Raw genomic sequence first — 12,970 nt, forward strand, 5'->3', positions numbered from 1 at the left:
CGAGTGTAAATGCTTTAAAGCTGAATCTGGCTTAAGGTGAGATCAGCTCTTGCTAGTGGCGGAAATCTTACCTGAAGGCTGATGTTCGTTTGAGGCCGAACCTTGGCTGAAGGAATTTGAAGATAGGACTCTTTGTTTACAAAATTCACACTAACTAACTTTTCACACTTCTCCCCTTGGTAGCCAGGCAGACACTGGCATATTGGCTCATTTATCCTGATGATGCACTGAGCCCCGTTCTGACAATCGAAATTATCACAGGGGCTGGTCCGAGGGAGGACCATGGGTGGAGAAAATTCACAGAACAAGCCACTAAAGGAAAACAGAAACATGCTGGTTAGATTTTCTCTAATTGCCACTGTAAACAGAGTCCTGTGAGACCCAACCTGACACACAGAGGTGTATTTCTCCTTTTACCTGTAACCGTCAGGACAGGTGCATGTATAGCCGTTCACGGCGTCTGTGCAGTGGGCTCCGTTTTTACACTTGTGATCTTGGCAGTCGTCGAAGTCCATGTCACAGTGCTCACCTATGTACCCTGGGGTGCAGTCACATCTGTGGGAGCGAGCAGGGACGCGATTTCAAACCCAACTGAGCCACAGGGAGGAAAACAGTTGCATTTCATCCAGAAAAAGATGGCGTCACCTTCAGAAAATGTATTTCGACAGGCTCACAGAGCCCCCAGTGAAAGGAAGCCTAGAATACGGTACTGGTCTGCAAAGTCTCCCGTGGCTTCTCGCTGTGGTCTGTCAGAGGAACAGGGATTTCGTCTCCCTGATGGCAGTGAGTCTCCGTGAGCCAAGTAAGAACAGAACCATTGCGCCATGATGCCTGCCTTCTCTCCATCTTGTTTGCTTCCTTCCTCTCCTCTCTCCCTCTCTCTCTTCCCTTCCCTCTCTTCCCTCCCTTCCCTCCTCCCTTCCATTCCATTCTCCCTTCCTCTTTTCCCCTCTGCCTTCCTCCCTTCTTGCCCCACTTAATTTGTCTACAGGGTCTTCTATTTTTAGCTCTAATTCATTCTAAGAGTTAAGACGATAAAAGTGCTATGTTGTCAAATGTACTAAAACGATTTAGCGATTTTTAAAATGAATAACAGTTAAAAATCTTTCTAATAGAGAATAAATACATTGGGATAAAATATATTATGGGTGAAATAATATGTGAACACTGGATACCGTAACTCATACTAAACCCAGACAATCATTATGGCTGAACGGGGCTGACCTAATGGCACGGGACAGGGAAGCCCAAATGGAACTCTGGGGCCAGGCTACGGGACAGCTTCTCTGCCTGTTCCTCTGGCGCCCTGGGGGCAGAAGGGTCTCAGCTGCCCTGAGGGTGAAAAACCAGGGACTACAGGCAGCGGATGGTCTCTGAGCACTTCCTCTGGGCCAGCCCCTGCCATACCCCCCCCCCCCCGCCCCCGCCTTTGTGGGTTCCCTGAATGCTCCCCAGGGCCCTTGGCATCGCTGTATCTCTGCTGCCCTCTGCAGGCGAGGAAACAAAGGACATGCTGCTTGAGTACCTTACCCCAGGGCATTGAGCTTCTAAGTGCCACAGCCAGAAACGGAACCCAAGCAATCTGACAAGGGAGCCTGGACTTCGAACCACTGCACATGCTGTCAGATCATTAATTCTGTAGGGCTCTCTGTGAAACCTGTCCCTTGCTAGGGCCGACTGCTGGAATCTCTGGGCATGACACCAAGGACCCAGGACTTCAGAATTGCCCGAGGGAAAGCAGTGTGGCAAGTGCAGTGGTTTTTGGACTACGCTCTGTGACTCTGTAGGGGACCCTACCAATATGGCCGCGGCAGGGCGTGCGGTGCTTCCCTGAGCTTCCCTCTACTCCCCTCTGCCTCCAGCCCTCTCTTGTTGCAGTTTATTCATTTTATGCACCGGGCTTCCATGAGCATTTTTGTTTTGGGTTCTCTGACTTAAAAAAGCAAATAAGCCAGGGAACTATGGGTTAACTATACAGAAGTTGGACGCCGCCGTTACACCGATCTGGGTTTGTATGCTGGCCTCATCCGTAAGTGTATGTCATCTTGACTAAGTTACTTAACCTAAGTGCCCATATGTAACATATACAAAATAAAATAACTTCCATCTCACAGTTTTGTTAAAGATTAAATAAAACCACTCTCATAACATCGTTAGCACAGTGTTTGATACATAACACATGATCAATAAATGGTAGGTATTTTTAAAATAATTCTAAGTCTTTATAATTCTATAAACGTCTTTATGGTTAGGCTGTAGCAATTACCCACTTTTCTATTTTGAAGCCATTAAGGTTTAAGTGAATGAGGATAATTCAAAACACCAAAGTGAATGTGGACGTTACTGAATGCCAGGGGTTTTGTCTGCAAATGCAAAATCGGGATTTAAGAGCTACTGGAGAACTGATGGATTGAAATAAATGGGGTAACATATAGACTCTCAGCTCTGCATGTATGAATTGAGAAAGAAAGGAAGCTACCTGCATAAGCATGCTTGCCCTGGAGCCAGTGGCTGTAGTGCTAAATCATAACAATGCAAAGTAAACAAGTCTGAAGTTAAATGGGTCCTAAGTGGCCACGGACATTCTCAAATAGATGGACAAGCAGCAAGCCAAGAGCTCCCGCCCACGTTAATGCGAGCAGAGCTGAAGTGCCGAGCATTAAAAGAAAGAAGAAATGCTTTGAAACATTCTGAATTATTTATCTGAGAAAAGAAATCCAAGTAAAAGATAAGAGAACCAACCATACATTCACCATAGTGGCTGTCTAAGAGCTATTTTATATTCTCTTCTCCATAAACACGATTTTTCAAGCCCATTAGAACTTGAAGTCATATTATGACCAACTTTTTTTTTGTCTTTCTTTTGCTCCTCAGTCCTAGTTTTAAATGATGATGAAAATATTTAATTAGGAATTCCTTAAAGTCTGCATTATCAATAAAACCTTATCATATTCCCTCAACTCCATTATCTGCCAAGGAGTGAGGAAGAAAGCAAAGACTATAAAATATAGTCTGTTTGGAAGCCCAAACGCTGACTAAGTAAGATGCATGCTTGAAAGTACGGCTTATGGCATATCGTGGTCTAAAAATATCTCAGAGCAATTTGGGAGATTTATGAGGTATATAATAAGCTGGAGAAGTAAAACCAGCTCTCTTCGCTTAGTAATAAGAAAATGGAGTTGAAGTAACAGTACAACTGGTCCAAACAACGTTTGTCAGTGGAGATTTTCTTTAGCAGCATTCATCCAGTTTTGGTTTTTAAGCCCCCTTTTTATTGGAACTGCCTTTCCCACAATGTGCAGTTATGTATAAGATGGGAGTAACAGCATGTACTGCAACTTCACCTGTTTTTATGCTAAGCTATATCCAGCTATAAACAAGCTCACACATCACTGCTGAAAATTCTGGTTCCCAAATCAGCCAACCCATAATCCAGTAAGATGCACTCTTAAAGAGTGTGTAACCTCAAAAACTAAAAAAACAAACAAACAAACAAACAAAAAAAAACAGAAAAAACCAGAACTACCTTATGACTTAGCAGTTCCACTTCTGGGTACTGACTCAAAGAAATCCAAAACACTAATTTGAAAAGATACATACATCCCTGTGTTTGTTGTTGTATTATTTACAATAGCCAAGATATAGAAGCAGCCTAAGTGTCCATGGATAGATAAATGGATAAAGAAGATGTGGCACAGATATACAATAGAATACTACTTGGTCACGAAAAGAATAAAATCTTACCATTTGTGATGAACTGGATGGACCTCATGGGTATTATGCTAAGTGAAATAAGTCAGACCCAGAAAGACAAATATCATACGATTTCACTTATATGTGGGATCTAAAGAACAAAATAAATGGACAAGCAAAACAGAAGCAGACTTAAAGATACAGGGAAAAAGCTGATGGTTGCCAGAGGGGTGGGGGGTTTCAGGGACTGGGTGAAAAGGGTGAAGGGATTAGGAAGTACAAATTGGTACTTACAAGTAGTCAGAGGGATATGAAGTACAGCATAAAAAGTACAGTCAATAATATTGTAATAATTATTTATGATGCCAGGTGGGGACTAGACTTATCAGGGTCACTCCATAAATGATACAAATATCTAACCACTATGCTGTACACCTAAAACTAATATAAAATATTGAATGTCAACTGTAACTGAAAAAAAGTATGCAATCTAATTGGTAATAATAGAAGACATTGATTAAAGATTCATCTTTTTGAAGATGAACCTCTTCATTTTGTAATAATTTCCATTAAGTCTTACTAATATTTTATCTTATAATTACACTGCCCAAAGTCCTGTGAAACCTGTATAGCAGATAAACAGTTGTGGAAAACCACCTTCTTTACTGAGAAATGAGATCTGTTATGTATGTGATAGACTTTCAACCTGCCAAGTTCAATTGTGAGAGATCAAAGGCATTAGGAGTTTAGAGTAATTTATGCACAGTACTTAGATGGACAAAAATGCAAAGCAGGATTTTGTATAAAATAATGATTTCAATAAGGCTTTTGTTTTTTGCAGCGGATTGTAAACTAAAATGAAAAGTAGAATCAAAGATACTTTTTTCTTTTCCAGTAAGTCATCAAAAAGAATTGGCAGGTACTGCAACTATGTGTATTTTCTAAAATGATGAATTTTAAACAAAGCTGTATCAAAAATTTAAATAAAATTCAAGAATAAGTATTTTATTCAGATTGACTTTTAAAGGCAGTGGGGACACCTTGGTAATACAGACCCTTATGTCCCATCCAACAGAGATTGTTTGATGATCTGTTGACAAATTTCAAAATGTTAGAGTCTCAGCTCAAATCCCAACTCCTCTCATAAAACTCTTCCTGACCTGAGTCATTTTTAATTCTCTGAAATCTGCGGCAATTAGGCTTGAGTCATTTCACTGAGAAAATCAAGAATGTGAAATCAAGTAGCTATCAAGCAGTATAAAAGCATAAAATGGCAGGATTGCCATGTGCCCTGACCCAGGGCAGGTGCTCAATAAATATTGTGTAAAGGAACAAATAATGTTCTTTTCTAGTTGTCTGATGTAAGCACAGCTCAGCTCCTGAACCCCACTGTGTCATCCCTGAGAAACCAGCTACCTCCCATAATAAGCCAACTGCAACGTTAATAAACCACAAAACTTAGAGGGAACCTGTGTTAGAAAAATTATCCAGCTAGGAAGTATATATCTGACCTCCATCTCTGCCAGTGAATAACCCTGACCTCTTCCAACAACCACTGACCGACCTGGGCCTTGGCTTCCTCATGCTCAAAAGGAAGACTTCAAACAGGATGACCTCTAAACTACTGTTGTCTCTAAGAAGAGAAGGTGCTGTTGATAGACCCTTAAAATATTTCAGAACTGTGGCAACGCTGTAACTTAATTTGATACCAAAGGTATTTCAGCAAGATTGCTGAGGAGGACAGAAAAATGATTTGGAAGTTCTGAATTCGCTTGCGGGGGCCCCCTGCCTAGAGCAACTATATGCTTTTTCTTCCCACACAAGACTTAGGGAAGGGGAAGGAGCACTATTAATAATCACACCGAGACAAGAGGCATAAACTGGGATTGTCCCTGGGCAACCTCGGCTATATGTCCCCTCTCTCTTCCTCGCCTTGGGGAGTTACAGCATCGCTGCAGATCAAAAACTTTCCATTACATTAAATTAAACTCCATATTTTTACCAGACTTACATTCAGATAATAAAGCACCTACCAGATATTCCACATTTATTTGGCCTTCAAACAGATTTTGCTAATATAGTCCAAGGCTATTTTATTTCATACCTGCCTTCCTAGGAAGAGTCATGAAAAAAAGGAAACCTTCTCTATTATTTTATTTCTTTTAGTGAACTAAAAAAAAAAGGCCATGTCGTTTCTGAACATTTAGACAAATGTCATGGACTCCAGAGAGTCTGTCCCTTCAATCCCGAGTGAAGATGTGAAGCTAGATCCCAAAAGGAAGGTTCCCCTCATCGTGAGCAGCGAGGCAGCCCCTGACTTACTTGAATCCCTTTGGCGTCAGGATGCACTTGGAGTCGTGCTGACAAGGGTTCAGGTCCTGGGCACAAAAGTCCAGCTTCTCCTCACACAACTCGCCTGCGAACACAGCAAACAATGTTAGTTCACGGAGAAAGGAGAACAGGCTTCCAGCCAGCAGGCTGTGTCACAGGCCTAATAGGTCAGCCCAGGTTGGGACAGGGGTGGGGGTGGGGTGGGAATCATAAGACACGGAAGCAGAAGATCCCAAATTCTGGTTCTGCTGGTAAACAGTCTTATGATCTGGGACAGCACAGTGTTGTGATCTGTGACGAACACCTGCCCCTTTAGGAGATGCCGCTAGGATTAGAAAAAGGAAATCTGAATGCTTTTCATTCCTATTGTTAAATCTATTTTATTTTGGACATTTTTTTGAGGTACATATAGCATATACCCAAAGGACAAGTGAATAGCTAATGAACACTCACTGACTGAGCCCACGCATGTAACCAACATCCACGTCCAGAAACAACACTATTTCCCAGCCTCGGGGGGAAATACCCACTATCCCAGCAGTACCACACATTAGCTGTGCCTGGTTTTGAGCTTGACATCATTTTGTATGTACCCTTTTATGTCTGGTTTATTCTATTTTATGTCTGAAAAAATAATCCTCGAATCTTCACAGTCTCCAAGGTCTTATAAATCTAGAATAAAATATTTTTCCCACTTCTGACTTATTGCAACAGCTTCAGAGAATACTCCTTAGCTACATGCACCAAGATAGGCAGGAAAAAGCAAAAGGAAAATTAATCTAAAGAGAGAACATAGACTTTTTTCTGAGTATCAGCTGGCTTGTAAGGAATAATTTTTATTAATAAAGGAGACCCAAAAGCATAACCGTGCCGAGTCTAGACACACTATGTTCAATTGCACATCTGACTCTCAGGAAATGTCTTTAGATACAAATGACATGATTATATTTTATTTTCAGGTATATTAAGCCAAACATGATTTTCAGTGAGAAGACTTACCCAATCATTGTGTGAGATATTTAGGGGACTGGAAAAATATAAAATAGAAGTTCTTTTTTTCTACCTTACTTCTGTATTACTTTTTAATTATTTTAGTGACACACCTATAGGCCTCTGTTCATTTCCAAGAAACTATTAGAGCTTTTGTTTGTTTAGAGTGTGTGGATTTAAACAGCAATGGTTAAAAAATCAGGAGTCTGCAACATGTCCCTTTGTCATAAGACTGTCCTTTTCCTTATACTTTGCTAACTGGCAGAAATAGTTGCTTAACAACTAAATGTGGCATATTATTTACACTCTAAGGATATTTTATTATGATGCAAATATATAAATGTACTCATCTAGGTGTTATATCAACTTGATCTATGGTAAAGTAGGTTTTCTTCTGTCTCTTAACATGAACTAATTGCAATTGAAAGTCTCATATATTTTTTCTATAAGAAGGCTCTCTGTGTCCCTAATCTGTGATATAAAAAGGTTTTAACAATGTATATATGATGAGCTATTTTTAAACAGGGTTTATCTAGAACTTTCACTGTCAGTATTATTTTAAGTAATGCATCTTGATGGGATTCATTCATTATAATTTATTGGTCCACCATGATGAAATACCATTTTTAATTTTCTAATCAAATCTATCCAGTTGGATTCAGGTTCTCTACAATAGTCTATATCCAAAGCATCTTGTAAAAAAATGATGGTAAAGTGGGACCATTTGAGATAGATAATATCATTCTATGTACTTTTCACTTTATACCCAAATAAAAATTGTTTTAAAAATACAAAAGTGAGGGCCTCTTTTACTTCTTATTCATTTTGATCTGATCCTATTTGATCCAACCCCACCCAATTCAATGAAGCCAATCTAAACTTTAGTTTGTAGGGATTTACTAAATGATGCTCTGTGCTAGATGCTGGGGCTATAAGGATGGATATGATGAAGGCTGCCCTCAGTCAGCTCTCAATCTACCAAGAGAGAAAGCCTGAGCTGGAGCTAGAACATAGAGAAAGAACTTCAGCTCTAAGTGAAAAAAAAAAAAGAGTTGACACTATTCTCCACCACGTATTTTTCCACAAACTAGATGTGGAAAAGAGAAAGGAGATAATTCTAAGCAACTGTTGGCTAAACAGATTGTCAAGTCTATAATCCACTCACAGCTTTAAAACTAAGCCTGCCAACGTGACTGTGAAAAGCTACATCAATGTCAAGTGTTTCTTACCTTAGAAGGACTCTATGGTATAAGAACAGCATAGCAGTAATAATGATCATTGCTAAAGCTGTGTAGAACAGTTCTTTGTGACCTTTACCTAACTACCCATTTGACTTTCCAGTTAGATTGACTTATTACTTCAAACAGGGTTTTTCTCCTTTTAAACATCACCAAATAAAATAATATTAACAAATATTACAGAAGCATTTTCCGTGTCCCATTACTGCCTAACTCAGTTTTAAAGCCCAATCTTCCATCCTATACTGTTGACACCTGCGTTTGTACACTGGATTATGAATTTATCTCAGATATGTGCCTAGGCTGATGGTGTTTCATTTTACTTTAGTAACTTTAATAAGTTCTGTTCTCAGTTTTTCCCTTCATTATACATCCCCTTCTTTATGAAAATTTCCTGGATGTTATTATCCATTTGTTATCTATCTACAATTTTTACATGCCAGGTTTGCTTCTATCTATGGCACATATTGTATGCATCGATATTGACTTGAGACATTTATATAGTGCTGACTACCGTGTCAGACTGTTGTAAAGGTTATGTAAATTTGCAGTCATTTAAATGTTCATGAGAATTATATAAGGTAAGGTTGTAGGGCTGCATGGTTCTGGGATCATTGCATACTACTGGTGTTTCTCTATTTCACTTCCTTTGTAAGGTTATTAAAAGCGATATGCTTGGCGTCTTTACCTTTATATCTTTTTAGAGTATGGTGCAGAGCCATACTAAAATAATAGTTACTGAAAGGAAAAGTCATGCTTTTAAAGGCATGACTACCTCATTGACCTATATTCAACTTGAATTTCAATTTAGCCTTTAGGCACTTTTATGTTTAAATTTACTGAATAGTTACTCATTAGTAATAAGTAACTTATGCTCTTTTCTTTAACAATTACTTTAGATATTTCCCTGGCCAAATAGTAAAAGAAATGTTTTCATTGCACTGTTTGCTTAATGTGTGCTAATTATACTGGATTCTGCTGTATTTGGGGGAAGGCAGCTTTTACAGTTCAAATAGTGGCCCACAGTGGTGAGACCCAGGAGCTCGGTATAAAATGGGAGATGTAGCAAGTGCCCTAGGCAAATGCAGGACTTGATGTCACTTCTCACTCAGTAAGGAAACTCGGACACTTGAAAACATCGCTGGGTTTTCAAGAAGAACGGGAATAAAATGCCCTAACAGTTCTGTACTCTTCTGGTTTCAGTCACTAATGAACACTCTCTCCCAGATCTCATGGCATTGAGGGGACATGATGCGATTTTCTTCCTTCTCCTCCATCTCTGCCTCCTCCTCCTTTTTCTTCTTCCTCTGCTTCTCCTTCTTCTCCTCTTCCTCTTCCCCTCCTCCTCCTCATCCTCCTTCCTCCTCTTTTACTTCTTCTTTAGTATGTGTGTAGTCAGAGCAAGACTTGAGTTAGTGGAGAAATCAGGAAAATTTTTTTTAAAAATATGACATCTGAATTTGCTTTTTTAATAGTCCAGGGCCTGTCTGAGCTAGTATCATCAATGGCTGCCTCCCTTCCTGAGATGATAAAGTGTGATGTGACAGAAAAAACAAAACGGGAATGTTCTTTATATATCACACACAGTCAATGTTGTAATCTGCTCTCCTATAAGCAGGGTTTTCTATACTTAACATGGCCTCAGAAAAGGTAAGGCAGCCCATTGGAGTGGGTAAGGTCAATGCAATTGAATACAGGTTAAATATCTGGGCCCTTGAACTCCTCAAAAGATAGGGATCTCTAGACAGTCTTTGATTCCATGATTTGATGCCAACCCTGGAAATCCTATGCATTTGCTTTCATCCCCAGATCTGTAAAGGTCCCCAAGGACAAAGCAATAGTGGGGAATATCATGGTTGCGTGACACTCGTGATTTCCCTTTTGGTCAGGCAAAATAAATTAATTTTCCTCATGTTTCTGGTTTTCAGCTTTTTTGTTGATGAGAAGTTAAGAAAGATGTGTATGAGTGTGTGTGTGTGTGTGTGTGTGTATGTCAGTTGTCTGTGTTTTCAAGAAACAGAGAGTTACCTCCTCAGGATATCAGTTAGTGAATGACCCACTCTATCCTGTGAAGCAAAAGTGCCACATGTCCTACACAGAGTTGTCCTTTTTGTGAGAGAGGGATATGCAGCTGTCGGATCACTTCCTCCGGAAGCATCTGTCAGGTGAACAGGGCAGTTCCACAGTCACACTAGGATGCGCTGTGAGGGAGCAGGGCAGGTGCCGCCCACTTCCCTGAAAGGGTGTGATCCCTCAAAGCCACTCCTGGGGAAGATAAACAACTCATTGCCTGCGGAACACCTGCAAATGTGGTTTTTCTGAAGGGCTTCAGGTAGTGGTGATGTCGCCATGCATCCTGGCTTGCTCAGGACAGTCCTGGTTTGTACCTGTTGTCCGGAGTAATTATCAATAGCCCCCATAAAGTCACACAGATGCCCTGATTCAGATGATGAATGTTATGGCACCTTGTAGGTGGAGCAGTGAAAGCTGAATCATCGGAGTTAATGTTCAGTTGGGAGTAAAGAATGAGCGGGCATAAAGGGAGAAATCACAGAGAGAAGCTGCCCTTCCGGGGTGAGACAGCATCTTGGTTGCTGAGTTATTGCTTGGAACGGCCTTCTGCAACTTGTTCGGTATAAAAGAGTGGGCTGGCTGCAGGGATGTGAGCTCTGTCCTGGGCCCCGATTCTTCATCGGCAAAATGAGGTTCTGAGATTGAAGTGGTATAAGGTCGACCGTGACTCTAAAAAGTCTTTAAAAAAATGCTTATAAAGAGATGGATAATGTAGCTAGCACGTTAGCAGAGGGAGCATCATGCTCATCTGCACAAAATAGCATTACTGCATTCAGTGGTGAAGACAAAGTGTCAGCACGTGCCCAGAGCCCGCTAAGGTACCGGTGTTGTGGATATTATTGCAATGAGGCAGAGATCTCAATGCACTCTGATGCGCGCCCCGGGGACTGGTCTCTGGACTCGGCCTTGCGTCCTGTTTCACTTTCGATCCGTGAACGTCTACTGATAGTAATATTTCTTCCCTTCTGAACACAAGGGGCCCTTCCTTTTATCTTCATGTGTACTTCCGGTATCTTCAGTTATCACTTGGTTTACATGTCTTATTAACCAACTTACCAAAATAGTTTTAAAACTGTTCTACAAGCTTCTCTCGTGACACCCATGGAGTGATATGCCTATGGCTTTTTCTAATGACTCCAATCGGAAATCAGACTTTTAACATGGTCATATACTTTGAGTGCCAACTAGGTGTCAGGCCCTGATTCAATGTTTGGAGCCTAGTGATGAACAGCAAGGACCACAAACACTGATGTCCCTGTTCTCAGGGACCTGATATGTGAGAGGCAGAGGAGAAGACAGTAATCTAATAACTTCATAGGTAACTAAACAACCGACTGTGTGGTAAATGCGCAGCGGAGAAATGTCCAGGCGCGCGAGAAGAGGCACCGACTGCGACGGAGGTTTTTCTGAAGTGATACCTGGATGACAAGAGCTGACAGAGGTTCTGCGCAGCAGGTGACAGGGCCTCTGAGACACGGGGAGGGAGTCCGGGAAAGCATGGTGCCAGAGGAGGTCCCATGAGTTGGCAGGGGCCGCTTGATAGAACGTCTTGACTCAATGAGCAATGGGTGCCACTGAAAAGGCTGAAGCTGGAGGAGGGCCAGATGGCAGGTTCCTGTTGAAGAGAACATTCTGGCTCCAGGGGCACAGACGGCTGGATACAAATGGACACGGGAGGTGGCTCAGCTTGCACTCAGGAGACAGGGATGGCCTGGGGAGGTGGTGAGGAGGCCACACAGACGGGAATCTGTGCTGGGGCGGACAACGGGGAGGCTGAGAGAAGGAGCTGCCTGGAACGTCTGGGTCTCTGGTGGGTATACCTGGAAGGGCTTTTCTGAGACACAGAGCAGACTGAAAGAATATTCGGTTTTCTGGTCCAAAGACCGAGAGTTTTAAATATAGCGATGTGGTGTTATGGGCTGAATGTGTCCCCTCCAAAAAATATATGTTGGAGTCCTCCAGTATCTCAGAATGTCAACTTACTTGGAGATACCTCTTTATGGAGGTAATCATGTTAAAATGAAATCTTTGTGGTGGGCCCTGATCCCATATGACTAATGTTCTTATACAAAGGGGAGATGTGGCACAGGGGAGGATGGCATGGACAGCCACAGGAGAAAGGTGACTAGCTACAGCCAAGTAGGAAAGCCTGCAGTAGACCCTTCCCTCCAGCTTGAAGGACCAGCTCTGCTGACCCCTTGATTTCAGACTTCCAGCCTCCGGAGCTGGGAGGAAAGACATTTCTGTGGTTTAAGCCACCCGGTCTATGGTGCTTTGTCACAGCAGCTCTAGCAAACCAGTGCGGGTGGTGAATTCTATACTGATCAAGGTTTAGGGTAGGGAAAACGTTTTAACTTATGCCACTATTGCTTTTTCTTTTCTTTCCTTTTCTCCCCTTCCTTCCTGCCTGTTTCCCTCCTTTCTTCCGTCCTTTCTTCCTTCCTTTCTTCCTTCCTTCTTTCCTTCCTTCCTTCCTTCCTTCCTTCCTTCCTTCCTTCCTTCCTTCCCTCCTTCCTTCCTTCCATGTGGTTGTTCTCCCGTGGTCCTCAAATTTTCTTCCAGGTCTTAGAGCTTCTTGAACAGAGTCTGTAATAAGTGATGCGCAAGGAAAAAATAAGTGGCCTGTGACCATGACCTCTGCATTT

The 12,970-nt window shown here is 41.6% G+C and overlaps 1 protein-coding gene across 2 annotated transcripts in view; it reads right to left on the reverse strand.

Moving 5' to 3' along the window:
* Positions 1 to 12,970, reverse strand: part of SLIT2 (slit guidance ligand 2) — a 325,550-nt gene that overhangs the window by 21,421 nt on the left and 291,159 nt on the right. For both annotated transcript variants that reach the window (XM_090267026.1, XM_090267024.1), the window contains 3 exons: positions 6,016 to 6,109; positions 418 to 555; positions 72 to 312 (listed from right to left, as the gene is read on the reverse strand). In XM_090267026.1, coding sequence (XP_090123152.1) covers positions 72 to 312; positions 418 to 555; positions 6,016 to 6,109 — 473 coding nt within the window. The remainder of the gene's footprint in view (positions 1 to 71; positions 313 to 417; positions 556 to 6,015; positions 6,110 to 12,970) is intronic.

Source organism: Furipterus horrens, unplaced genomic scaffold (assembly GCF_987537825.1).
Source record: "Furipterus horrens unplaced genomic scaffold, mFurHor1.1.pri manual_scaffold_2, whole genome shotgun sequence".
In the NCBI taxonomy this organism is placed as follows: Eukaryota; Metazoa; Chordata; class Mammalia; order Chiroptera; family Furipteridae; genus Furipterus; species Furipterus horrens.